This window comes from Canis lupus, chromosome 35 (genome assembly GCF_011100685.1).
Source record: "Canis lupus familiaris isolate Mischka breed German Shepherd chromosome 35, alternate assembly UU_Cfam_GSD_1.0, whole genome shotgun sequence".
Classification (NCBI taxonomy): Eukaryota; Metazoa; Chordata; class Mammalia; order Carnivora; family Canidae; genus Canis; species Canis lupus.
In genome coordinates this window covers 21,827,672-21,854,368 of record NC_049256.1, presented here as the reverse complement: position 1 = coordinate 21,854,368, position 26,697 = coordinate 21,827,672, and the positions used below count along the sequence as shown (strand labels likewise).

The 26,697-nt window shown below is 40.6% G+C and overlaps 1 protein-coding gene across 1 annotated transcript in view; it reads right to left on the bottom strand.

Annotated features, from left to right (window-relative positions):
- LOC102151579 overlaps nt 1-26,697 on the bottom strand; it is a 338,066-nt gene that overhangs the window by 35,287 nt on the left and 276,082 nt on the right. Inside the window, exon 7 of the mRNA XM_038583970.1 lies at nt 16,524-16,724. Within this exon, the coding sequence (XP_038439898.1) occupies nt 16,524-16,724 (201 nt within the window). The remainder of the gene's footprint in view (nt 1-16,523; nt 16,725-26,697) is intronic.

Here is a 26,697-nt window from a genome sequence, read left to right as displayed (position 1 = left end):
TCTGGAGCTACATTTCATTCTGACTCATCTGCTGCTGAGAAAATGCTTACTAATCAGCCAGGACTCAGAAAGGATGAGCGGGCGACAGACTGTCTGTCGGCCAGGCCACACCACTGACATCAAGCTCAACCCCCAGGCCTTCAGGGGAGACTGAGCCGTGCAGAAGACCCAGCAGACAGAGGGCAAGGAGCTGTCACGAAGAGATGAAACAGCTCATCGGGGAGCCTGCAGTTTTCCAGGCTCCTTGGTATCCAGAGTCTACCTATTTGCTCAGCCCAACTGTTTACTTTTAATACCTTAAGACTGTTATAAGAACATTCACTGCAAATCAAAACCACAATATTAATTATGTCACACATATCAGGATAACCCCCATACGAAATAAAACAAGGGCTAGTGAGGATATGGTGTAACTGGAACCCTCTTGCGCATGGTTGTTGGGAGTGTGCAATCCTACAACCACTATGGAAAGCAGCGTTGAGATTCCCCTAAAAATTAAAAATAGAATAACTATATGATCCAGCAATCTCACTTCTCAATATGCATACCAAGGGGAAAAAACTCTGAAAATAGATCTCTAAGATATACGCACATCCATGTTCATGTTCATTACAGCATTATTTCCAATGACCAAGAAGTGGAAGCAGCCCAAATGACTGTCCAAAGATGAATGAACAAAATGTCCTATATACATACAGTGGAAAATTATTTAGCTTTAAAAAAGGAAAACTATCACATGCTACAAAATGGATAAAGCTGGAGAACATCGTGGCAAGCGAAATAAGACAATCTTGAAAGAATACTGTCTGATTCCACGTATATGAGATATCCAAAGTAGTCAAACCCATAAAAACAGAAAGTAGAATGGCAATTGCCAGGGGCTCGGGGAAGTGGCGAAGAAAGCTGCCATTCAAAGGGTACAGAGTTATACTTCTACAAGATGAAAAAGCTGAAAAATCTGTTGCACAACAATGTCAATGATACTTAACATCACTGAACTGTACACTTAAAAATGATCAGAATGATAAATTTCATGTTGTATTTTTACCACAATGAGAAGAAAATGCATGGCACAATCAATGCTCCAGATAATGAAGAATCCACATGAGGACCCTGACACAATAGAACATCTCATCATCTTTTACCAAAATAAAAGAAGAAAATGTGCTCAAATGGTTGCACACCAATGTAATAACAGCTTTACGCACCACAGTCAAAGGTGGAAATAACCCAAATGCCCACTGACAGATGAATGGATAAGCAAACTGTGGTATCAGAATACTTGAAAAGGATGAAATTTTTTTTTAAAGATTTTATTTATTTATTCATGAGAGATGCACAGAGAGAGGCAGAGACATAGGCAGAGGTAGAAGCAGGCTCCATGCAGGGAGCCTGATGTGGGGCTCAATCCCAGGACCCTGGGATCACAACTTGAGCCTAAGATAGATGCTCAACAACTGTGCCACCCAGGTGCCCCCCAAAAGGATGAAATTCCAGCATGTGCTACAACATGGATGAACCCCGAAGATGTTATGCTGAGTGAAATAAGACAATCACAACAGTCTGTGACTGCATGATTCTACTAATACGAATCATCTATCTGGAATTCAGAGACAGAAAGTAGCAACAGTGGGTGCTGTCCATGGGGGTAACGGAGAATAGAAATTTATTGTTTAATAGGTGGAGGTTTCAGTCTGAGGAGATGACAACGTTCTGGAGATGGACAGCAGTAATGCTTGCACAACACGTGAAAGCACCTAATGTGATTGAATTATACATAGAAAAATGGTTACAATGATGTATTTATGTTATGCATATTTTACCACAATAATAAAAAAAAAAAGACAATATGCCAAGAAAAGAAGGGCAAAGGAGGTGAGACTCCAGAGGAGACAGGAAGACGTGAATGGCTCTTGGATCATCAAAAAGGAAATTCTCACGCACATGACTGCCTGGGAACGTTGGTGGAGCATCACCCCTCTCTAAGCCACACGGTCACTAGGACAGCATTTTGCCTTCTGCGAAGGGTACAACCTTCTCATTTTGTGGCTCAAACCTGCAGTGAGATTCAAAAACTAGACTGAGGGTGCGCACACAAGTCAGAAAGAAGGGAAGGTGTGCACACACTCTGTTTTCACAAAGAATTCTCTAGTTCGTTTAATCCACCACTCATATTCTTAGCCCAACGTCTATCTTCGTCCAAGCCTAAGTCAGCAACAACAAATTCAGTTGTAGTGGTGGTGAGAAGATGCTCTCAGACGCTATAATGTCATTTCCAAAATTATCTAGCAAGGCAAGAATAGATATCATGTAGCAGACATTATGCAAAGTGCTTTTTATTTTTTTTAAATAGATTTTATTTATTTATTCATGAGAGACACAGAGAGAGAGAGAGAGAGAGAGGCAGAGACACAGGCAGAGGGAGAAGCAGGCTCCATGCAGGGAGTCTGATGTGGGACTCAATCCTGGTTCTCCAGGATCACACCCTCAGCTGAAGGCGGCGCTAAACTGCTGAGCCACCCGGGCTGCCAGCAAAGTGCTTTTTAAATTACAGTATTTTTAACAACAACCTTGAGTTATTAATGCCATTTCACAGATGAGGAAACTGCATCTGATAAAACACGTTCAAGAGGAAGGGGAACCCTCTTGCCATGTTGGTGGGAATGCAAACTAGTGCAGCCACCATGGAAAACAGTATGGAAGTTCTGCAAAAAGGTAAAAATAGAACTACGTTAGGATCCAGCAACTATACTACTAGGTATTTACCCAGAGGATACAAAAACACTAACTCAAAGGGATACATCCTCCCCAATGTTTCTGGCAGCATTATCCACAATAGCCAAATTATAGAAATAGCCCAACACTGCATATCGATTGATAAATGGATGAAGTAGTGGTGTATATGTGTGTACACACACACACACAAACACACACACACAATGGAAAACTACTCAGCCACACAAAAATGAACTCTTACCATTCTCAATGACATGCATGGAGCTAGAGAGTATCATGTTAAGTGAAATCGTAGAAAGACAAATACCATATGATTTTCATCACATGTGGCATTTAAGAACAAAACAAAAGTTGGATAAATAGGCAAACCAAGTAAACAGACTCTTAATGCTAGAGAACACATTGATGGTCACCAGAGGGGAAGGGGGTGGGGGAAACAAGTGATGAGGATGAAGGAGTGCACCTGTTGTGATGAGCACCAGGTGATGCACAGAATTGATGAATCAGCATATCATATACCTGAAACTAGTATTACATGGCATGTTAACTAACTGGAATTTAAATACACACTTAAAGAATATATGTGCCCGGGACACCTGGGTGGCTCGGCAGTTGAGTGTCTGCCTTTGGCTCAGGTCATGATCCCGGGTTCTCGGGATCGAGTCCCACATCAGGCTTCCTCCATGGAGCCTGCTTCTCCCTCTGCCTGTGTCTCTACCTCTCTCTATGTGTCTCTCATGAATAAATAAATAATATCTTTTAAAAAAAAGAATATATATGCCCAATACAAGAGAGAGGAGATTTTTCACTCAGGCCTGGTGGATTACAAACTAGGTCTCCTGACTGCTGTGAGGGCACACTTTGTAAACTGAGACCACCTGAAGGGGAGGAAAATTTGCAAACTGGAAGAACCAGAAGAGCAAGCAGGGTAAGACTGAGAAGCCACTGACTAGCTAACTCCACTGCCAAGATGTGGGTAACACCTAACTGAGCCACAGAAAGGTCTGAAATCTCGTTTTAGGAAGAATGATTACCATGTCAAAGTGAACGTCTTTTTAATTTCTGAAACTTGGCCTTATAAACAGGAATCAAAGGAAAATTTCTCAATCTATGCAAAAAAAATTCTGGCTGGGAAAGAACGTTAATCTCTCCTACCAGGTCCTTTTCTCCAGGTTATATATTAAAGGAGTTATTATTCAAGAGGAAGAAAGAAATCAGAAGGGAAACAGAAACATATTCCAGCACGTGTGCTGACCCTTAATGATATTTTCCTCAAAATTATTGGTGCTTTCTAAAATAGTGTACTTTATATAAAAGTCAAGCCATGGTATGAGAAATATCATCAGAGGACTTGATTCTTTTTTTTTTTTTTTTTTTTTTTTTTTTTTTTTAGAGGACTTGATTCTTAAGACTCAGCTGTAATTGATGGCTGGACTACACACTCAACAGACTCAACAACACAGACCTCAGATTAGTGGATAATTTGGTGAAAATGGGACAGAAAACCCACTAAGGAGCAACAGCTTCTGGAATCCATTCTACTCGTTTCCCATCTCACCTGAAAAATCCAGAAAATGACCTTCAGATAGGCCTGGAATCAAAGCCTCTCCTTGCATGAGAAGCTTAAAACTATACAGACTTCCCCATTTGCTCTGCTCTTCCCTTCACAGTTATGATTTCTGAAACTCCCAAATTTCTTCCCCTGCCAACAAAGCCTGGTCACACATGATACTGCCCACCCTCTCATCTCTCAAGATACATTTCTAAGTGCCTGGAAAACACAAGAAGGGGAAAACAAAGGGCAAATGCCAGTCTGTGACCTCTGTCTGGACTGAGTCAAGCGTGATGTGTGAATCAGGTGTGTGGAATGGAAGTTTCCATGGCAACGAGACTGCAAGGCAGCCAGGAGAGTCACATACTCTTTCCCCTCAGGTAAGAGGAACAATGAGGCCACTGGAGGGATGCTGGGGGGGACCAGCAAGTTCAGAGCTCCCAGGGGACTGTAAGGACCCTCGCTTGCAGGTGGCTCCATCACCTTCTGCTGTGGGATCCTTCCCCACCAGCTCTTTGTGATAATCTATCACGTCTCTTTTTAGAAGGAAAGGGAAGAACACATTCAAGAAGTGGTCTCTAAAGGGAGTTATTTATGAGAAAAATGTAGAAAGGACGACAAGAGAAAACATGTTTTCGTCACATAGGAAAGAGCAGCTCTCATAGACAGAAGTCCAGCTACGCTGCCAGCCTGAGCTCGCCGCCTGTTGGCCAGAAGGACATACATTTCCACCAAGTTTCTTTGCTTGACCTTGCAGCAAGCTCCTATTTGTGAACCTGATGTGTAATGAAGAGCTCCTGAGCTCCATTTTGTTTTTACAACGTTTTTATTACCGTTAGCTATATACCGTTACTTGACCACGATTCTCAACTTTTAGGAAAAATAATTTTTTTTTAAATAGCTTCCATTTTTAAGACCCATGGCTTGAAGACAAAGGAGAAGGTATATCATTTTAATGAAATCAAACTCAGCCTTTGGTTATCTACCTGGAGAAGGGTAGTCAAAATGCCAGATCTCTGTTGACATTATGGCTTCTGAGGCTATGTTCTAACTTCAGTTTCACAGATGTTATAAGGAACTGGAATAGGGTGTGTGCATTTGGGCCAGAATCGTGTTGGGACAGCAGACTTCCCTTCTCTGCTCTCCAGCTCATAAAGCTTTGCTCCAGAAGAGCGGGCTTCAGGTTGCTTCAGAGCACTAGTCCAGACCCTGAAGAAGAGGTTACCTTGTTACCTCTCCTAATGGCTCTTCTTCAGCAGACTACCCTTCCCATTGCATCAGAGGAACCTTCTGACATGGCAAGCTTGGGCCAATCCAGGCCTGATGTCCCCTCCCACTGCACTGAGAAGCTAAGTCTCTAACCATGGTTTCCGAAGCCACCCCGGATCCACCTACCTCTTTAGTTTTATCTTCTACTGCTTCCTAATTGGCACATCAGATTCCAGGCAAATTTGACTATTTTTGAACTCCCAAATATACCAACCACCACCCTCTCTCACCTTTTGGCCCTTTAAGGCATGGATTCCTGCAAAGGAATCCCCCAATTTTTTCCCCAACACAAAGCTAACATATCACTTCCCCTCCTGGGAAACTAAGTCCCTCCCAAAATTTCAGCCTTAAAGTACCTTCGTGATACACCCACAACACCACCCATGCAGACTGTACCAGACAGCTCGGCATCAAGAATCCTATCCAACTGGAAGGGGAAACAGGACGTAAACTTTGTGCATCTTTGTCATAACTTGGGGTCCTGCCCATAGGAGGTACTTAGTCAAGATCTGCCAAAAACTAGTGAACCAGTGAAAAAGCACATGAGTTAACAGAAAGGGCCTACATGACAGGCATTGGCATGACTGATCACAAGGGGCAGGGACCACATCTGGGCCCGAGTCTCACAGTCTGCTTCTGCTATCTGTTAAGTTACTTTTCAGGAGAGTTTCTAAACTTCACTGAACCTCGGATTCCTGCTTTAAATTGGTGTAGCAGTGCCTGTCCAATGAGTGTCAAATGAGATAGTGTTTGGGAAACTCATTGTGACAATGTTGTTGTCTGAACATAACGGCATTTTCAGGAGAAGACTGAAGAGTGAAGGAGCTAGAATAATGACTGCGGGAACAGCAGTAGTCAGGAATCTGAAGAGACCTGTGTAGCAGGTCTAGAAAGGAGTTACAGAATTTCACGGTGGGCTTCCACCGACCACATATATTGACTTCAGAGAGATCATTATGTTCCCCTTTTGACCATCATACATAGACATTCTCCTTACCTCAACTTTGCACTTATATACCATATTTATTTCCACAAAACACTGCTACTAATAGTTCGTAGGCCTTTGTTTATTGCCTTTGCAATCATTAATACCTTCCCTTTCCCTGTGCTCCATGTAAATCCTGTCATCCTTTCATATCCATGATAAATGTCACCTATACCTATGAAGTCACCTTTTTTTTAAGTAAGATGTATGCCCAACATGAGGCTTGAACTCACAACCCAAAGATCAAGAGTCAACTGCTCTACCAACTGAGCCAGACAAGCACCCCTCTATGACGCCTTTCTTGAATAAACTAGTTCACACTCATCTCTCCCCTCCTGATCTCCTAGTACATCAAGGGCCCACATTTCACTGTTCATTGCTTGATCTCTAAATTCTTCACATATATATATTCCACATCCCCTTTCTAAAATGTGGGGAGGACCTCCCACGACGAGGAGAGCCACATCTGGGTTATAAAATGTGGGAATCTGGCAAAGGAGGAAAGATGAAAGAAGCATATTAAGAATTAGAAAATAGCACTGATTAGGCTACCAAGAAAACAAAAAAATGACAGGAAAAAATTACCTTGTCACTTCATTTCTAAAGCCTTTGAGGTTCTGTGGTAGTTGAACAGGACACATGAAGAGGGCATGGAGTCATGCTTGAGAGAGAGGGAGACAAGCAGGAAACATGAAACAAGGATACCAAGTGATCCTCAATCCTGACAAAATGAACAATAGAAGAAATGGAAAAGCAAAAGGAAATATAGACAAAACAGACAAATTGCCACCAGTGAGATCAATCAACAACATTTTGCTGAGTACTCGGTTCCCCATGCTCTTCCTGGTAGTGCTTAACCTGACACAATAAACCACCCTGACCACAATTAGCTCAGCAGAAAAGCTATGGGGGAAATTCTGGGATAAACTTATGAAGAATTACAATATGACCATTAAATACTGTGTTTATTATTACAGAAAGATAATTAGAATTCCAAACACATATACAGTGAGATCCTACTTAAATAAAAATGCATACAGACATAAGCACATGGAAATAAATACTAAAAAAATATATCCAAATTCTCTCTGGTTTATATAATTATAGGTTATTTTTATTTTCTTCTGGAGGTCTTCCTGTATTTTCCAAATTTTCTACATTAAGCATGGATTACTCTATAATTAAAAATTATATTTGGATATTGAAACATGAAATAGACATTTTAATTGGAACTCTATTTAGAGAGAGTGGTCCATGAAAAGTGAACATAATCCCTACTCTCAGCTGCCTAGTGATGGAGCCTCAATTCCCCCAGAGGAGAGCACATTTCCCTTCTAAACCTCATGACTCTGTGGGACACTAAAGATGACATATAGGCTTGTTCTCTCCACATCTTTTTGTCCACAAGAAATGACTTTTAGAAATCCTTCCACTACTGTTCCTTCCATAAGAAGAGATTTATAAGAAGAGTAAATATTAACTTTATTTCAGGTCTTGATTTTTCCAGAACACCTAAACTCCATGAACTACTCAACTTTCTGTTCCTTCTCCACTCTGTCATCCCATCTCCATCGGCATGTCCATCTCTTGTAATGCAAAGTGTATGTCTCAAATACTGCCCCAGACCAAGATGGCAGCATTCTCTTTGATTTTGTATGTACTTTCTAGAACATTCAGAGTAGCACCCTCTATTCAAACAGAACCTAAAAGTTTCAAAAACACAGCTCCAGTTTGGTCACACCTTTAGCATACTTACAAGGGTCCCAGGAAACAACCGCATGTGTCAGAAGTCAACATGGTCATTCAAGATAACATGTGACAAATTGCTTTCTCAACTACTCAGTCCACATGGGAACCAGGAGTGGGAAGTAGAAGCTGGAAACAACCCACCGCTAAAGAGAGGGGGGAAAGTGGTGGTAACTTTAAATGAAAGAGAGGAGTTTGAAATTTTTCTATTACCAAACCAGGCAATTAAAACATTAAATGTGAAATCCGAAGCACTGTAAATTTCCTAATATGGTATGAGTGCTGAGTTTCCCAAATGATGCTTTCTCATCTTTCAACATATCAAAGAGCATGCCAAAACCCCAAAGAAACATTTCCATTTTGAAAACAAAAATAAACCACACACATCCACATGCTATTAATAGTGTTGTCTTGCCTTAAAGACCCTGTATCCTTAGTCGGGGGAAAAAAAAAAAAAAAAAGAAACCACTGCAGTTTACATAAATGTGAACGTTATTGAAAACTCCTGTCCAAAGTCAACTGGACATGGGTAGGTAAGATAGGTGGGACAGAGGCAAAAGTAATCAAATCCCTTCTATATTTTCATTTCTGGAGACCAAATGTTATGTTCCTCATTGCCACACCTAAGAACTTTGTAAATATGTTCTACATCTTTAGCAGCGTTTCTTAAGAGAGTGTAAAAGAAGGAGAGCTGGCATAAGATACACAGGTCCAAGCCAACTCCTCAACATTAGGAGGCCTATGAGAGAGAGACAGAAGCTTATGATGGAAACTGCAGAAGGAATTGCCAGAGGAAGCAAAGGACATGTCAATGATCCCAAAATCTGGCCTATAAACTCTTGAACCTGCCACCATAAAAAAGGAAAAATGCTGTCCCATGGCATTTTATGTTTAGAGACAGGAAGAGGCTTTTAAATGTGATGTTCTCCTTCCTCAATTCAAATACCCCTGAGCTGCTATGTATGTGCTCAGCAGAAAGTCAAAGGCTTGGTATGGTGGGAAGTCTATGCCATGGAAGCTGCTCACAGGATGCTTCCGTGTTGGAGAGGGAGGAGAAGAACTGACACATAGAACAACGAACGACTGTTCTTTCCATTCTAAAACACTGACTGTGCAACTAAAGTGGTCATTCCAACCCCAAAGTCTTTTGGAGGAAAGAGCTGTTCTCCCCTGTCTCCATGGACCACCTTTAACATTTAAGCTCTGTATCATAGGCCTGAGGATGTCTCTACAAGGCCAAACAAATGGGAAAACCAGAATGATTTAGGGACCAAACCCACCCCTGACCCAGCAAGGTGAGGAGGAGTGAAGAGAACTGAGCTAAGATACCAACCCAAATACAACTAGGAAAAAAAGGAAGTAGGGTGAGCGGTGAGGTAGAAAGACCATTTCTTCCAAGCTAACAGACTCAGGTTCTGACCTTAACCCAGCTACTTCCTTCTACAAACTGGGCACGTTGACCTCTATTTCTATCCTCTTTACTTACAAAATACTTCTCTAAAGCTATGTGGTAGAGATTCTTCTAAGCACTCTACAATTTGTTATTTAACCTCAACAACAAATGGGACGCCTGGGTGGCTCAGTGATTAAGCATCTGCCTTCAGCTCAGATCGTGATCTGAGGTCTTTGGATCAAGTCCCACATGGGGCTCCCTGCGAGGAGCCTGCTTCTCTCTCTGCCTGTGTCTCTGCCTCTCTCTATGTATGTCTCTCATGAATAAATAAATAAATCTTTAAAAAAAATTTTTTTTACATCTCAACAACAAGCAACTGAGGTTAGTCCTGTATTACACTCACTTCACAATGGGGAAACTGAGGCATGAACAAATCACATACTCTAAGAGTGGTAAATTTGTAATTATATCCTGGTGGACTGGCTCCAGTCCCAGCTCTGGAGCTCTACACTGCCCCTCTTATAAAATACTTACTTTCAGAGCTGTGGTATAGGTGCCATGAAATGCATATATAGCACCCAGCACAGTGGCTGACATTTAGCAGAGGCTGATAGATAGATCTCCCTCCTCCCATTCCCCTCTCCCCACACCGTGGGAGGCTGGAGGCAAGATTCTGCACACAGAGAAAAGCAGCTATGTCCATCTGCAAAGGCTCAAGGGCTCCAGGGCAAGCTAGAAAACAACTCACTGTCTTTATCCCCTGAGGCCTGGAACAAGAGTTCTAACTCAGGCAGAGATGTCCAGCATTTCCAGACAGAGCCTGCCTCTATTTATTATAATCTGTATTCAAGGCACAAACATTGGAGACAAGCCTTAGTGAAACCAAAAGATTTTACAAGTTTTGTACTAGGAGCTATGTATATATATGTCAAACACAAATACACCACATGTACCCACACGCACACACCATCTAAAATTTACATCGTATCTACCAGAAGGGGAAAATGATCCACTTTCCAGAACCTTCCATGGCCTAGAAACTGGCAGAGGGTCTATATCAGGCTGCAGCTTGCTTTAAGACACTCTGCACACTGATGGGGAGCTAAAGGACAGAGTCCTTTTTGAAAATTACTAAGGACAAATTAGGCCCAGCGTCCCTGGGTAGCCGTGTTGTAAAACATGAGAAAATTTTGTTTTCCAGCCCTTTGGCAGTATTTTCATGAACCGATGACAATAAAATAGAGGATAGAAACTATTTTTGTATGTTGTTATTAGTCTAAACGATCACTGAGAAAGGTGCACATGTTACCAGTTAAGTGACTTACTGACTCGGGCAAGTAGTGGCCCCCACACACAAAATAAGGGATCTAACAGAATTAGAATTTTCCTGGTGCCCAACCACTACACAGTGATAATTATAAGAAGTTTACACATGCTACCAAGTTAGCAGCGCTGTCTCTACACTCTTCACTTCTTCCTCAATTAATAAAAGCACCTGAAGACCATTAGTTTCTTGCTAGAAAAAAATATATATATATCAGTACAATGAAGTATTGAAACTGACACTGAGAATGTGCTAACATGGTTTAAAAGTCATTAAGAAGGAAAGCTGAGTTTCTACATTTTCAGGCTCAGTCACTGTGGCTACTGGGTTCACGGATGCCTGCCAAATCTTGCAAAATTATAGCACTCCTATCCATGTGGTTTCTAAAACTATAAGCTTCGATTGTGAATAAGCTTGATCTTCTGCTTTGCAAACCCATCAGCTGCCAGTCTGCTCTCGTGGCACGCCGTTAGGAGAGAATCCACAAAGTGCCCAGGTGCACACACCGGGAATTGGCTTCCTCCCGCACATTCACTACAGTTAAGCACAAGTGAGAGAGGTGGGGGAGGAGGCTTCCTCATCACAGGTCCACTAGGAATGGCAGTGTTCTGTTAGGGAGACAAGGACACCATCCCCTAACTCGTTCATCTGCACAACGTCCCCCCAACATGAGAGAGGCCCCTGAAATTGCCTGCCAACCACACTGAGGCTTGTGGCTCAGCCCAGGAACACTACAAGAGAGGAGACAGGAACAGAATAGGAAATAGTGAGCAGCTAAAGAGGAAGACGAGGATTTTCAGCCTTGGACCTGTGTGCGCAACCAGGTCTATTTATGACCTCAGCCAATTACCCCTTCGTAGGGAGATGTGTTATCTTCTTAGTCATTTTGAAAAACCATTAAATGAGGATGGGGGTGTGGGGCGGGGGGAAGGACTGAGCTTTTCAGTGTGTGTCTGTGAGTCAGCAAAAGCCGGAAGCCTTACAAACCAGCTTCAAACAACAAGCTGGAAAGGAGGACAATAAGCTCCCACCCCCAGGCAGTGAGAAATTGCATTATCCTAAGAGATCACGGCCACCCATGTTCAGAGCAGATAAGTGAGAACCCTCTCTGCTTCTGGCCAATAGGAGACCTGCAGCCACAACAGCTCACAGAAGCCCTGGGTGGCCTCCATCCCAGCTGCTCCAAATGGTTGCAAGGCAGAAACACTGCAGCTGGGTGGTGCTCAGAAGTGTAGTGGGTGGGAGGAATAGCAGGCAGAGGGGAGGGCAGCAAGCTGCATCCCCCACCAGGTTCTCAAATCCCCTCTTGGGGCTTAGGGAAATCTGGGGTCTGTCTTGAGGCTGATCCCTAAGGTGGCTGGTCAGAGCCAGGCCTCACCCCCATTCCACAACCAGAAACTGAAACTGCCTTAGAGACTCAGAAACTGGGGAAATCACCCCACCAGGCTGCTCTTTCTGCTCTAGGAGCAATGGTATAATTAATGCCACTTGCTGAAAGATGGGGGCATTCCAAATTCAGTCATAAGGAAGAAAGAAGCCTTGCCGCACACCCTATGCGGCACCCACAGAGCCCCTTAAGACATTCTCTTTAAACAGGCCAATCTCATCTAGAAAGCATGTGTGCAGTAGCATTTTAAATTAAAAAAAAAAATGTATTAACTCTCCTCTGAGTGAGAAAAAAGAAAACTCTTAACATTTGAGGCCAAGTGTATGAAAGTCATAGTATGAGCCCACTTTGGGGATCCTGTCATTTGCCTCAAGAATTATCTAAATAGAAAACATTTGTTGCTGTGAGTACCTACTGTTACTTTCTTACATTTCCTATTGTCACTAGTTATGTTTTTATGTTTTCATGTCTGTGGCTAATGCCAATGAGGTATACTCAAATGGCAAGGAAGACAGTCCAAAAGTCTCAGACTCTTATATCTGCACATCTGCACGCCATTCCCATACCAAACAACCCCTTCACAGAACCTGATTTTGTATGCAAATTCTTTTGAAGGAAAGTATATAATTTTTTATTATATGCACACACGAGTATAGGTGTGTAATAAATGAGAAGGGACACAAAAGACAGAAAAATTCACATGAAAATTGTAGCTCCATCTACTCTAGGAGGCTGCCAACATTTTAAGCAAAACCCAAATGGGCATAGGTGGTAAAATTGAAATTAAGTCATCTGGCATCCAGATGAGAAAAATGGAGGTTAAAAGTCAGGGAGCCGTTTTGCACTTGGCCTCTGATTTGCTGCAGGGCCTACCTCAAGTCGTGCTATACCTCTGTTATAACATCTGCAAAATGGAGATAACACTTCACGCTGTCTACCTCAGAGAGCAGTTAGAAGATTAGATACCAAGAAAGAAAATCCTCAAAGCCCTTTGAGTTTCTCATAAATATAAGACATGCGATGTAATAAAATACCAGTACCCTCTACAGAAGTCCTAAGATGCTCAAGGCTATAGAAATAGGAAACAGACACAGGCAATACTCCACAGTAGACAGCCCATGGGGCATAACATTTAAAATCAGGGAGGCAGTGGGCAAATCTGACTCCAGCTTGCTTCCGTTGAAGAGGTGGGGAAAATAACTCCAATTCAGGCCTATTCAGATAAAACAAAATATCCAGGGAAAGAAAAGAAAAGATAAAGCAAGTTTTGTTTCAACAGATTGCCAATATGTTGAAAGAGGCAACCCTGACAGATAGAACTCCAAATTCTTGCCTAAAGGTCCAGATCTACAAGATGACCATCCCTTGACTATAGTCTCAGGTTCAGTAAACTCTCCTATAAAGGTAAATTGGTTCCACTGAGGAGTAAGTGTAATGACCCCCTGATGTTGAATAAAAATTTAAGTGAGGAATACATTAAGTTAGAATGCTTTTAATCAATTTGCACTGGAAACAAAAGCCAACATGGACTGTACAAAGGCAAAGTGATCACAGAGGTCGATTCTGAATGGAGCCATCATAAGGCCCTAGAGCAGCAGCCACCAGAAGCTGGAAAAGACAAGGATGCTCACCTGAAGAGAATGATTACTTCCGGATTCATAAGGAAATTGGGAGAAGGGCATTGAATATTATATACCCTAGGATAATCTGAATTACAAAAAAATTGATATCTGAATTGATTAAATACTTGTTTCCTATATTACACTTATTTCTATATTATGTCAAGCACTTGTGCATCGTATGTCACATTAAATTTTTAAAAAGATGAATACTATCGTATTCTGGCTCTCAGAGTCTAGCGAGTAGGAGGCACAGATGCAATCAAATAGAATACAATGTGGTAATGGTTAGAGTGAAATATGAACACAGTGCTGAGGAAGAAGAGTGGAAGAAGTAATGAATTCCGCATGGAAGAGGAGGGTGGGAAGGGGATCAGGGGAGTTTCAGGGAATCTGAACAGAACCATACCAAATGAATGATACATTACCAAGCACAGACAAGAGGGAAAAGTGCATTCTGGCTAAGTAGAAGGCAGCCCATACCTCACAGAATGTCGAACTATGTCCTAGTTAACCAAAGAGCCAGGAGACCATTCAGGAGGCTCTGACTGGCAAGGCCTCTGTGGGAGACAGAGAGGGAGCATCACAGGGTAACATTTCTGAAAAGGGACTTGATATTTTCTCTAACTCCATATAATGTTCCAGGTGCAGGGGAGGTGGATAAGGAGGCCAGAGAAGCCAAAGGGCCTGGCAAGCTTAACCATGGCTCAGGAATAGTCAGGAGCAGGGCTTCCAGGAGAAGGAAATGTCCCACGTTAGGTGTGTAAAACATGGGATAGTGGTCTGAGTAATGGCTTCTGAACATAACAGATCCTAATTCCTGGAAACTGTACATGATCCCTTCTCTGGCAATGACTTTGCAGATGCACTTAAGTATCTTAAGGTGGGGAGATTATTCTGGATCATCCAGCTGAACCCTAAATGTACTCATAAGGACACTCCTACGAGGGAGGTAGGGGGAGAAGACAATGTGGCCATGGATGGAGATCCCAGAGGGAAGCCACCACAGGCCAAAGAAGCCACCAGAAGCTATTAAAGACAAGGAACAGATTCTCCCATAGCCCTTGTCAGGAGTGTGGCCCTGTGAACACCTAAATTTCTATTGTATTAAGCCACTAAATTTGCAGAAATTTGCTATGATGACCATTAGAAACAATACACAGGGAGCAAAGAATTACTCGCCAAGGGCTTTTGGGTATCACGATTACCAGTCTTGGTAAGAATGATTCAGATGAAGGCACCTCAGCTACAAAGAAATAGAAGTCCAAGCTGAAGCCACATAGGAAGAGTAGATTATTATACTAAGTAACTGAGCAAAAAAATAGGGAATGAGGCCCACGTAAAAGCCGCAACTGGGTCAATACAAAGTGGATGGAAGACCTGCAAACCATACCACCAAACAGTGACACACAAAGAACTGGGTCTGCATAGTACAGGAAACAATAAGAGATACAGCAACTTGGAGGTAATCATGGAGCCCCCAACTTCCTGGCCCCAGATAGTCACTTCGTTTTAAGTGCCCACTGGATATGGAAGAGAGGGATGGAGAACATTTACATGCACCCTGGTTCAGTCGAGATGCTCTCAGAAACTAGATCAGGACAAGAACCATCTAATCAAAGACTTCAGTGGATCCAGATATGGTACAATCAGGGAAATGAGATATGAAATGCTAAAAAGCTTACCATGTGCCCTTTAGTCAAGATGTAAAACTCAATGAGATCCATTTCAGGAGGGTAGGGGCAAGGTGTGATATCTCCAGTAACCAATACAACCCTACAAGCAGGGGACTGAACGAGCCACAGCTGGAGATGATAGAGGCCAGATAAAATAACTGGACGAAGGTGGCAGATTGGCAGATATTTAGAGGAGAAGGCAAGTAACTTGCACAGCAAATGAGTGATTAGTGGAGCATGGGGGTAGCAGATAAATGATGACATTAATTTTTCATTACCAGACTGGCAGGAAAAGATTATAGTAGAACAGAGAGAATAAGTGTGCCTCTAGCTATACTGAGTCTAAAATATTAGCGGATTGGGATGCCTGGGTGGCTCAGCGGTTGAGCGTCTACCTTTGACTCACGGTGTGATCCCAGAGTCCCAGGATCGAGGCCCACGTCAGGCTCCCTGCATGGAGCCTGCTTCTCACTCTGCCTGTGTCTCTGCCTCTCTATGTGTGTCTCTCATGAATGAATAAATAAAATCTTTTAAAAAAATTAAATACTAGTGGGTCATGCCAGGGGTGACATCCAGAAGACAACAGATGCTGGCATCTGAAGCTCAGAATGTTAAAAACGTTTGCACGTTCAAAAGTTGTCTGTAATGTGCTCTTTCACCTTCTTCCTCCTGATGCATTACTATGAAAGGAATCCAAAAAAGATCACGAAAATGTTAATATCCAAAATCAACATTTGTGAACTCTTCTCCTACCACCCACTCATAAGAGAAATCTCATGCTGGCAGCACTTAAAAGTAAAGAAGTGTTTCAAAGAACAGTAGAAAATAATTCTTACCATTAGCCTTTTCCCTCTTCTGACAGTGTTCAGGACATTTGATGGAATGGACAAAAGAGAACAACCATCCATGGACCAGAGTGGTGGAGAACGATGTTCGATGATGATCCCAGGGATGACCACATGATGGAAAAGATGGCACATTTGATGAATTTGCAGAGGACATCCAGTTAGACACTCCTGGAAGAACAAATGCAAATCCTATGGAAAAAAAAAAAAACACAGTATATTCACTAATATGGACCACCTGGGAAAAGAAATGAGGGTGGAGGGAGGGCGGTGTGCTGGGGGGGGGGGGGGGGCACAGAGGAGACACACACCGATTTATCTGCGAAAGTACAGGTATGCTTACCAGGTGCTTAAAGGATGCATTTGTGCCCTAGAGCTATAGAAGCTATGCTCCCCCCCACCAAAATGCTCAAGTGTACAGTGCTCTGCGGCAGAATGCTAGCCTGGAACCAGCTAAAAGGTAGAGGAAGGACCTTTGGACCACAGCAGTAATGAGAGGATGGTAAAACAGCACCTCTACCTTAGTGAGCTTTTGGACAAGAAAGACAAATATCCATAAGGAACAACTGCCACAACAAAAAGGACATCATAAAATATATGTAAATAAACAGACATGAGCAAATAGGCTTTATTTGTTAAGACCTATTACAGAAACACATCTCATGGTCTCCAATTGAACTCTGAAGGTCAAGGGACGTTTAGGGAAAGTGCTATTCCAGAAAAAAAGGGACATTAGCAGCAAAAGTCCAAAACATGCCCAACAATTAATCACATCACCTTACATTTGCATTGCATTTATATGAACACTGCTTCCTAACACCTCATCTGAACCCTAGCAGAGCTATGCATATGGTGATGCCTCCAAGATTTGACCATGGATTCACTCTGCTTTTGTTTATTAGGTGCCTACTTTATCAATCATATGGAGGAGAAATATAAACCTAATAATCCCTGCCCCTAGGAAGTTAAAAGCCAGTAAGATGGAAAATATAAAATACAGAAGTATAAAAATAGAAAGCAAAATGTAAATATAAAAATGGACAGGTAACAGTGAAGTAGCCTTATAAGGCAAGAAATGACAAAGCAAAATGAAGGTTATGAGTCTTTAAGCAAAGACAAGGTGGAAGTTGTGAGCTGAAGCTCAGGAGGAATGGATCAAAGACAAGGGAGCAGAAATGTGGGTGAAGGAGATACCAAAGGACTGGAACAAAAGAAGGCAGGAATGAGGCTGACATGATTGGAGTTAGAACACTACACACAGAAAATCAATCCTTCCTGCAAGAGAGAAGATGGTAAGGGCCAATGATGGGCTTTACACAGAACCACTGGAAATTTTAGACCAGAAATGAAACACAAAATATGGGCTTTAATCAGAAAGTTCCACCACCAAGACAAGACCGCATACCTGTCTCATAGAGACTAATTAGGAGGGGGTCATGATCTAGGCATAAAGCCATGAGTTCCTGATCAAGGAAGAAGCAAAGAAAGAGTTGAAGGAAAGACAGCTGGGGAGAAAAAAAAATACTAATGGCAACCAAAAGGTTTCAGTAACCATGTGGATGAAGAAAATAATGGGAAAGGGAAAAGATAAAAATTGTTTAGGATTACACTTCAGCTCCAAGAAGATTAAGGAGATGGCTAATAAGTCACTGGGAAGAAAGAAAATGGACACAAATTGAAAAGTGATTCTGCTATAGAGACGCCAAATTGGAGGTACAGATGGTATAACTTGAATGAAATCTCTTCTGGGGGGCAGGGGTAAGAGCAAATGTGTGCACTGTCACTGCTCTGGCAGGAAGCTGAATAAGGGCTATAATCTTAGAGAAACCATTTACAGAAAGAATTCAGGGGCTATGAGATGGAAAGGTTTTGGAATTTCTCAAACACATCACAGCTTCTGATTTTAGTGGCAAACTATTAGGAAAAATCCCAAACCAAAGAACTTGGAAATACTTCAGAGATGAGGCTGGGTTTATACCATGAACATATTTCTCAAAATATTTCAAAGACAAACATCTAACAAGCAATAGTCATCCTAAAATACCAAGCTCAATTTTATGGTTAGTAATGACAGCCAACAGCATTCGATAGAATTTCACTAAGAAAATAAGTTATGGCTAACTAATAATTTGATTTTACTCACTAATGCCATGACAAAAAAAAAAAATCAAAGCAATGTCACCAAAAGGTATGTAGAGTCTCATATTCTTACTAACTGCCCCCCCCCCCATGACATGGACAATCATAATAATCTCGCACATATAGATTTTTGGTTTAAGACCGTAAACATTGTAAGCTCCAGGGTCAAAGGGCCAACGAAGGTTTCTGAAACTAAGAAGGTAAATTGAATATGGATTGTTTTCAACTTCTGGTAAGGAACACAAAGTTGGAGTCATTTCTACAACTGCGGTGACTGAGCGTTTCTGGCGTTGGTCGTTAATTGGAAGGGCAATGATACGGTTTCTGTGTACATATAAACACATGTAATAATCAAATCCTATCTTCCTGTTAAAGAGATCCTCATCATCATATTACAAACAAAAACATCACCCTGCTCTCCTGTCTCATTCCCTCCTCCGTCTGCAGTAAGACACCAAAAATAAAAGGAAAACCATTTTTTGAAATTAGAAAAACAAAGATGTCTAGTATTTGTTATTAATTTATTTAGTAATAATGACCAATTTATTTAATATTTATTATGTACCTAATACTATTCTAAGCCCTCAAATATTCTCACAAAACTCTATGCAGTAGCTACTGTTACCACCAACCCCATTTTACATAAGGAGAAACTAAGGCACAGAGAAAGTGAGGCGGTTGACCCAAAATTACATCCCTAGCATGTAGACTGCCAGGATTTGAATCTAAGCAGTAGGATTCCAGTGTCCTACACTCAATCTGCATGCTGTCTATCCTGTTTCTCAAATACATGCTCCAACACCATACCTTCTATTTAAAAAAAAAAAAAAAAGTAAACTATTGTTTAAAGACAGTAAACATTGTCTATGACCTAAGTGTTTTTTGATTATTTCAAAAATCTCCAAGAGTACCAGATACAAACAAACCAAAATAGCCACACACATACACTTTCTGAAGACAGTTTAAATAAAAAGGATTCCACATGGATGCAGAAAATTTTGACCATTTAGGGTGACAAAAGACAATGAAATGAGATATATTTAAAGACAAGTTGTAAGCATCCACTCCCAAAAAAAGCAATTTCTCCTAAAAGACACACTTATCTACTTTTTAAAGTAGAGCTTGAAGTAAATACTATGTTACTTTTAAGATAACTTCAGGATTTATTCTGCACTTCATAAATCTTCCTTAAATCTTCCTTCTATCATCCCTAATTGAAATCTAAATCTCAGTTTAAAAGAATTACACAAGATCGAGTACATGATCATGATCATACAGGTTGAAATATCAATTTTTAATGAAAGTTGTCATATTACAAACAAAAACATTACCCTGCTCTCCTATCTCATTTCCTCCTCCATCTGCAGTAAGACACCAAAAATAAAAGGAAAACCATTTTTTGAAATTAGAAACACAAAGATGTGTAAAGAATAGATTTTAACTGAAGGCCTTCACAAGTAACAATCCAATTAATTGCAATTTTAATTTGCCTCACATTTCTCTGGATCAAATGTTCTCAATTGGCTACTTTTATCTAAGACCTTTATTTTCAATGAAATAGTTTACTTCAAAACCAAAAGGAAAAAATTCCTCCATAGTTATTGAAAGGCAGAGAAAAAAGCAACTAAGGATTTTATTGATGAAATGCGATTTTCCATGTGTTCTATTTCAAATATGGGCAGAGGAAGAAATGATTTTGGGATCCAATCTTGCATGATCCTGTGATAATCCAGAATTGATAACATAGCACACAAGTATTAGATCACGTGGTCCTACCAGGACGAATCCAAATGGAGTTTTAGAAGTGAAGTGCTAGAAATAGCATTAAAAGCTTTATCAAGAGTTACAGGAGAGGGACACCCCAGGTGGCTCAGCCGTTTAGCACCATCTTCAGCCCAGGGCATGATCCTGGAGACCCAAGATGGAGCCCCATGTCGGCCTCCCTGCATGGAGCCTGCTTCTCCCTCTGCCTGTGTCTCTGCCTCTCTCTCTCTCTGTCTCATGAATAAATAAACAAAATCTTAAAAAAAAAAAAAAAAAAAGAGTTACAGGAGAGACTGGAAACCACCACAGCCCCATCATGTCTTTATTCATAGGTCCTAGTGAGCCCTTCCTTGAACACTATGGTTGGTATGGGGGATAAAACGGGAAATGTGGGTGGCCATGTTTCTCTCTTTCTGACCATACACGATCTAACAGCTCTTAATATCCACTGTAATGCCAATGTAGTTGAAAAAATACAAACAACAAGGAGTCTTTTAAACTCATTGTCAACGAGAACAACAGAAGCCAGAAAATCAGTACTTTAAAAAGAAACTACATTTAAAATATACCTTGAAATCAGCTCCTATAAATGACTCTGGGATTCCATGAAATCTTGGGACTTCTACGTACTTTAAAAATCTTAAGGACACTTGGGTAGCTCAGTCAGTTAAACATCTGGCTCTTGATTTCAGTTCAGGTCCTAATGTAACGGTCCTGAGATAGAGCCCTGTGTCAGGCTCCATATTCAGCAAGGAGTCTGCTTGAGATTCTCTCTCTCCTTCTCTTGTCCCTCCCACTGCTCTCATGCCTTCTCTCCAAATAAATAATTAAAAAAAAAAAAACTAAATAAAATAAAAATCTTAGCTGCTTAGATCTATGCCTACAAAAATTAAAAATAGCAGGTTGGCTTAACAGGTCATAGTTTCTTATTATTCCCCACTTCAGAAGTGTTTCTTAATGCCTCACCCCAACATAGAACAATCTAAGACTATCTTTTCCAAACCACATAAAACAGAAACTAGCACACAGGATAGCTGCTCATGAGTTCTCTAGGAAAAGATTCTGTGCTTAAAGTGTGAGACACATAGTATGCTATGGTCTTTCCCTCCTGGGGATGCACTGTATACATGAGTAAACTCAAGACTCTGAGAAGTCCACATAAACTTTGCAAAGTGTTGTCTACACTTATATGATAGAATGCATTTCAACAAATACTTCATGGGGGATTAAGAACTGAGCTTTTGAAAAGTTGCTCTAGGTTCCTGACCTCAGCATTAAATTTAAGAATTCATCCCCCAAGTTATCCTTAATCATAACAACACACATTCACAGCTCTGATGAGCAAGGCATATCTAACATCTCAGATTCCCTTACAGAAGGCTCTCATCCAGTCAAATTAATCTCTTCCCCATGTCCCCAACAGTTAATTGCCCTACTGTTTCGTTCAGACCATTCTCAGCGGTAAAATTTCTGCCTTCAATCATTTTATTCAACTTAAACCCCACCCAAATCCCTCCTGTGTCTCTTCCAACTAATGTTCCTTTCCTTGAATAGGTTATTCAAATAAAATAGCACTTGCTCAGGACTACCTAATACCTATATTTCATAATACAGATACTCATGTACATATTTGCTATACAGATATCTGGTCACCCAACCACCCAAGGATTGGCTGAGAATAGGCTCTAAAAGCTCTTAGTTTTTCCTTCATTGCCTAATATATAGTATTTTGCTTCAACAGAGTGGATACCCTATACATAAATGTTGATGGATTAGAAAACCCATGCCAGCAGCCATTCAAGTAATATTGCAATACTACACAGGTTTCGAGCATTAATTAACAGAATGACACCCGAATGACTCAAAACACTTAATTGTGCATATTTTTATCCTCCAGAAAATCTTTTGGCTTGGTTTAGATATTATCAACTTAGGTCTACAAATCAACATCTCAAAGGGATTCCTTAAGAATGACTTAATATACACAGACCACACTCAGACTTTGAAAACAGTGAGTAGCATTAGGATTTCCATGCCATCTGGGATCCTTAAGTCCATTCCTTACTCCTTAGTCTGCATATCAAAATCTGTAACTCCAGATATATTTATGTTGTATAAACACAAGACTTATTTGATTCCCTATCCAAGATATCCGTGTGGCCCTCTCCCTTTCAGGGGACCTCAGGTGATAAGAGCCTAGCTAAACATATAGCAACAATAAGTTATTCCCATCTCTATGGAAAAAATAAGTTCATTTGTAGCAGTATCCAATTTTAGCAAATCAAACAAGGAAACTCAGTGAAATCTGAGGTGCAGAGGATTCACAAAGAATGCTGGACTTCGAGGTAACTGGATAATACACCTGGAGGGAATATAATATGCATTTACCAGTCTGACATCTGAAAAACCACTCAGGAAAATGACTGGCCTAATAGTCAAATGTTACATTTTCTTAACCAGGTAAAAAGATCAATATACCATTATATATAGACCAGCTGAATCATTGCAAAAGCAGTTCATTATGTAATTCCAAAATTAGAATCACAGTTCTGCGGCTTACATTAAGGAGCATACAAACTTCCATAGGAAGTCATAGGAGGACTGATTAAAACCCTGGAGCAAGTGATCCAGGTGCAAATCTTGAGTCCATTTCTTACTATAATCTTACTGGGGGCAAATTTCTTCTGCTTTTCACTGAGTTTCCTCAACTAACAAATGGGGATAAAGTAATGATCTACCCCATTATGTTGTTATTAAGTTTCAATTCGGTGATGCCAGGACACCCTTACGACATTGAGTAGTGCACACTATGCAATATATATTAACACTATTACATCCCTATGATCTAAGTAAAAATTTTAACTTAAAGGCTAGTACTGCAATTACTAAGTTAGGGCATATATAAACCTCCATCATGCTGCCCTTAATGTTAGACATGTTGTGTGGATTACTTATTGCAGATGCAACAGAAAGGACTTGCTATGGATATTTATTAGTAATCAATATTAGCAATCCCTAAGTCCTACATATACTTGCAGGGAAGGTAAAATTAGAACATTAGGCAAACATCATCACTGGGAAATCCATTAGGCAATTTAAATTACAATTTTGCTTTGGCCTTTGTGTGAAAGCTGTATGTTTGCACAGCACTATCATTAATTGATACACATCTACCATGTTTGTATCTTCACATGGGTTTAATATCATGTAGAAAACTTTGAACATGAACGATACTAACATTTTTCTCTTTCCTTGATGAAAGGAAAACTTACCAAAAAATTTGTTTTGGTTCTTTCATTTAACACATTAACGGATGCTTTATGTGAAAAACGTACACATTTTCATCTTATTACCCTAAAAAACTTAATACATCCACAAGTTCTTCCATTATGAATAAATGTAAATTATTTTAACAAAGTCTTAAAAGGTATCATTTGAGGAAAGAGCTCAAATTCAAACCTACTTGATAACATTTCTGGTTATTCATTATTTATTCTATCTTTCCTCATCTCTATTTCCTGTATTTTCTTTTAAAAAATTTTAAATAATCTCTATACCCAATGTGAGGATTAAATTTATAACCCTGAGATCAAGAGTCAAATCCTCTACTGATTGAGCCAGCCAGGGGCCATCGATATTTTTTAACTCACTCTAGGCCCAGCATGAAGCTTGAACTCACAATCCCAAGATCAAGAATCTCATGCTCTACCAACTAAGGAAGCCAAGTGCCCCCACACACACCTCTATGTCTTAATCCTTTCCTATCACTCACTATACCTCAAGATCATATTCTTTCTTATCTTTAAATCTCATACTTCCTTTGTATATAAGCTTTCAGTATTGTGATTCACTTTCTAGAAGTCTCATTTCTCCCCTTTTCCTTTGAGAAGAATCGCTTGTTGGTATTGAATGCTGATACAAAGTGAAATGACAATGTAAGCAGCTAAGATCCAGCTTCAAATCAGCTTGTTCAAGCCAATGCTGATTCTGTAAGGATATGCTCTCCCCTTCATAGAAGATGGTAAGACTTGATTTCCACTTACTATATTCTCCACACCACAGGGCTAAGGAACAAAACGGATTTAAATGATTAACATGCAAACTGAAAATAATTTTGAATTATAGCATACATTGAAAATTTTCTCATTATACATATAACATATGAAGCATAAGTTCTCATTATATTTATAATGACATATGCAATGAGATGTGTTTATTCATATATGGAACCTAAAGCAATTTTATATCTTCTATAATGAAATCTAGTGGTAACTATTATTTAAGAAAACGAAATTCTGAAATTTTATTTTGGTCTGATTAGCACATTCTTAGTATTATAAAACTACCTGAGTTTTGCAAGATGCCTGTGTGCCTTGTATATAAACATGCAAAAAGGCCCAGAAATCCCATACTATCTGCTGTCCTGGTTATTTCTATGTAGTAATACTGCTTAGAGATAATAAACAACATGTTAGCTTTCCAAGCAATGTTTGTTTTTAAAAGATCTTGGTATTTTTATTTAGAATTAGGGTTATAGTTCTCTTAAAAGTGAGCATAAGATCATCTAGCTGAAGTTCCTCCCTAAAATATATATTAACCATAGGGGACCCTGAGGACATGAATCCCTATCCAGAATTTGATATAAAGCTGATTTCATCTTTGAATCTACCTAAAAGTGGGATTAGTTAATGAAGAACTAAAAAGGACACAGAAATTGTTTTATCTAGCAGTATAAACACAGGAATTCAGCCTTAGCAATGAGGATCCACCAAAGAGGTGAGGAACAGGAGTCAGCTCTCTCTAGCCCCTCTGCCTTTCTGTCTAAAGGCTACTGGCTCCATTTGCTCACTATGCAAGCAGACGACCCCATATATGGCCTGTGGACCTGCTGGTAGCTAAATGGAATGGGTCTGACACCACTTCACCTTTCTTTACAGAGGTCACTGACCTCAATTTTCATAATGAATCGCTTTAGAAATGCATTTGTTTCTAAATACTCCAGAAGAGGTCAGATTGGTCTGAGATAGCACTTCCTTACTTAAAACTCACCCAGAGTGCCAGCTGTAGGTCAAATTGTGTGTGTCCCCTGTATTCCTCCAGGACACCTGCAAAATGACTTACCAAATCCTCTTCATCCCCCAACTATCCAATCTAGCGTAACCCTGTCCTTTCCCCATCCCCAAGGATCCCTCACTACAGAGGCTTACTCGGCCCAGCCTTCTCTGCTCTACATCTGACCAGCATTCCTTAAACACTGAGTAATACACAAAAGTTCACTCATACTCCAAGTTTTGACACAAGTTATTTTATTAAATTTTCAAAATATGTATCCAAACGTCACCAGGAATAAAGCCCTTAAGCTTGTACACGACTCTAAAGCCAAAATAAATTTATAAGACAAATTCCAGAAAAGCTATGAAACCAACACAGTGTAATAGTATTAATTGAATTAGATAGAGGAGGCCTGAGCTCACAGCCCAACTACAGTAGCAGGGAGGCAACAGCCAAGATGCTCCCAAGCCGAGAGGGCTTGCTCTACTCTGGCTAGCAGAGTGGTTCAATTCTCCCGCCACTTTTCCAATTAACCTATATCGGAAACGGATGTCACCTAGCCTAAACTTGGTGGAAACTCATCATTTATAAATCAATGGTTAGCCCAAACAACGACAATGACTGAAGAGCAGGCACAAATGTAAACACAGGTGTGTAAGTTCCCTGGGACGATCTTGTTACAACATTACCATCCAAGTGATTCAGCACCTATTTATGCCAGTTTATTATTGTTACCAAAATGAAAACACAAAGTTGTAGTGCCCTGGAAGAGAAGGAAGTCCCCCAGAGTATGTGCGCTGGACAGAAGTCTACACAGCCCACTTAACGGACGAGGTTCCCCAGATACTCTCCTTCTTCCTGACCCCCAGTTCAGCTACCATATGGCAAAACAATAGGATGAGTGGATCCCTCCCAAGGAGCCAAGTCTTACTTTCCAAGAATATTCATCATATAAAAATAAATTCTTGGAAGAGACTACTACGTCTTTAATCCAAAGAGTATATTTTAAATTCTAGAATCCCAGCATGATGGGCAGAGAGAGAAGGAGGGGAGGAGGGGGAAAGAAAGCAGGGGAGGGCTGGGTCGCTCAGTCAGTTGAGTGTCTGCCTTCAGCTCAGGTCATGATCCTGGGGGTCCTGGGATGAGCCTTGTTATCAGACTCCATGATCAGCAGAGAGTCTGCCTCTCTCTCTCCCCTATCCCCTGCATG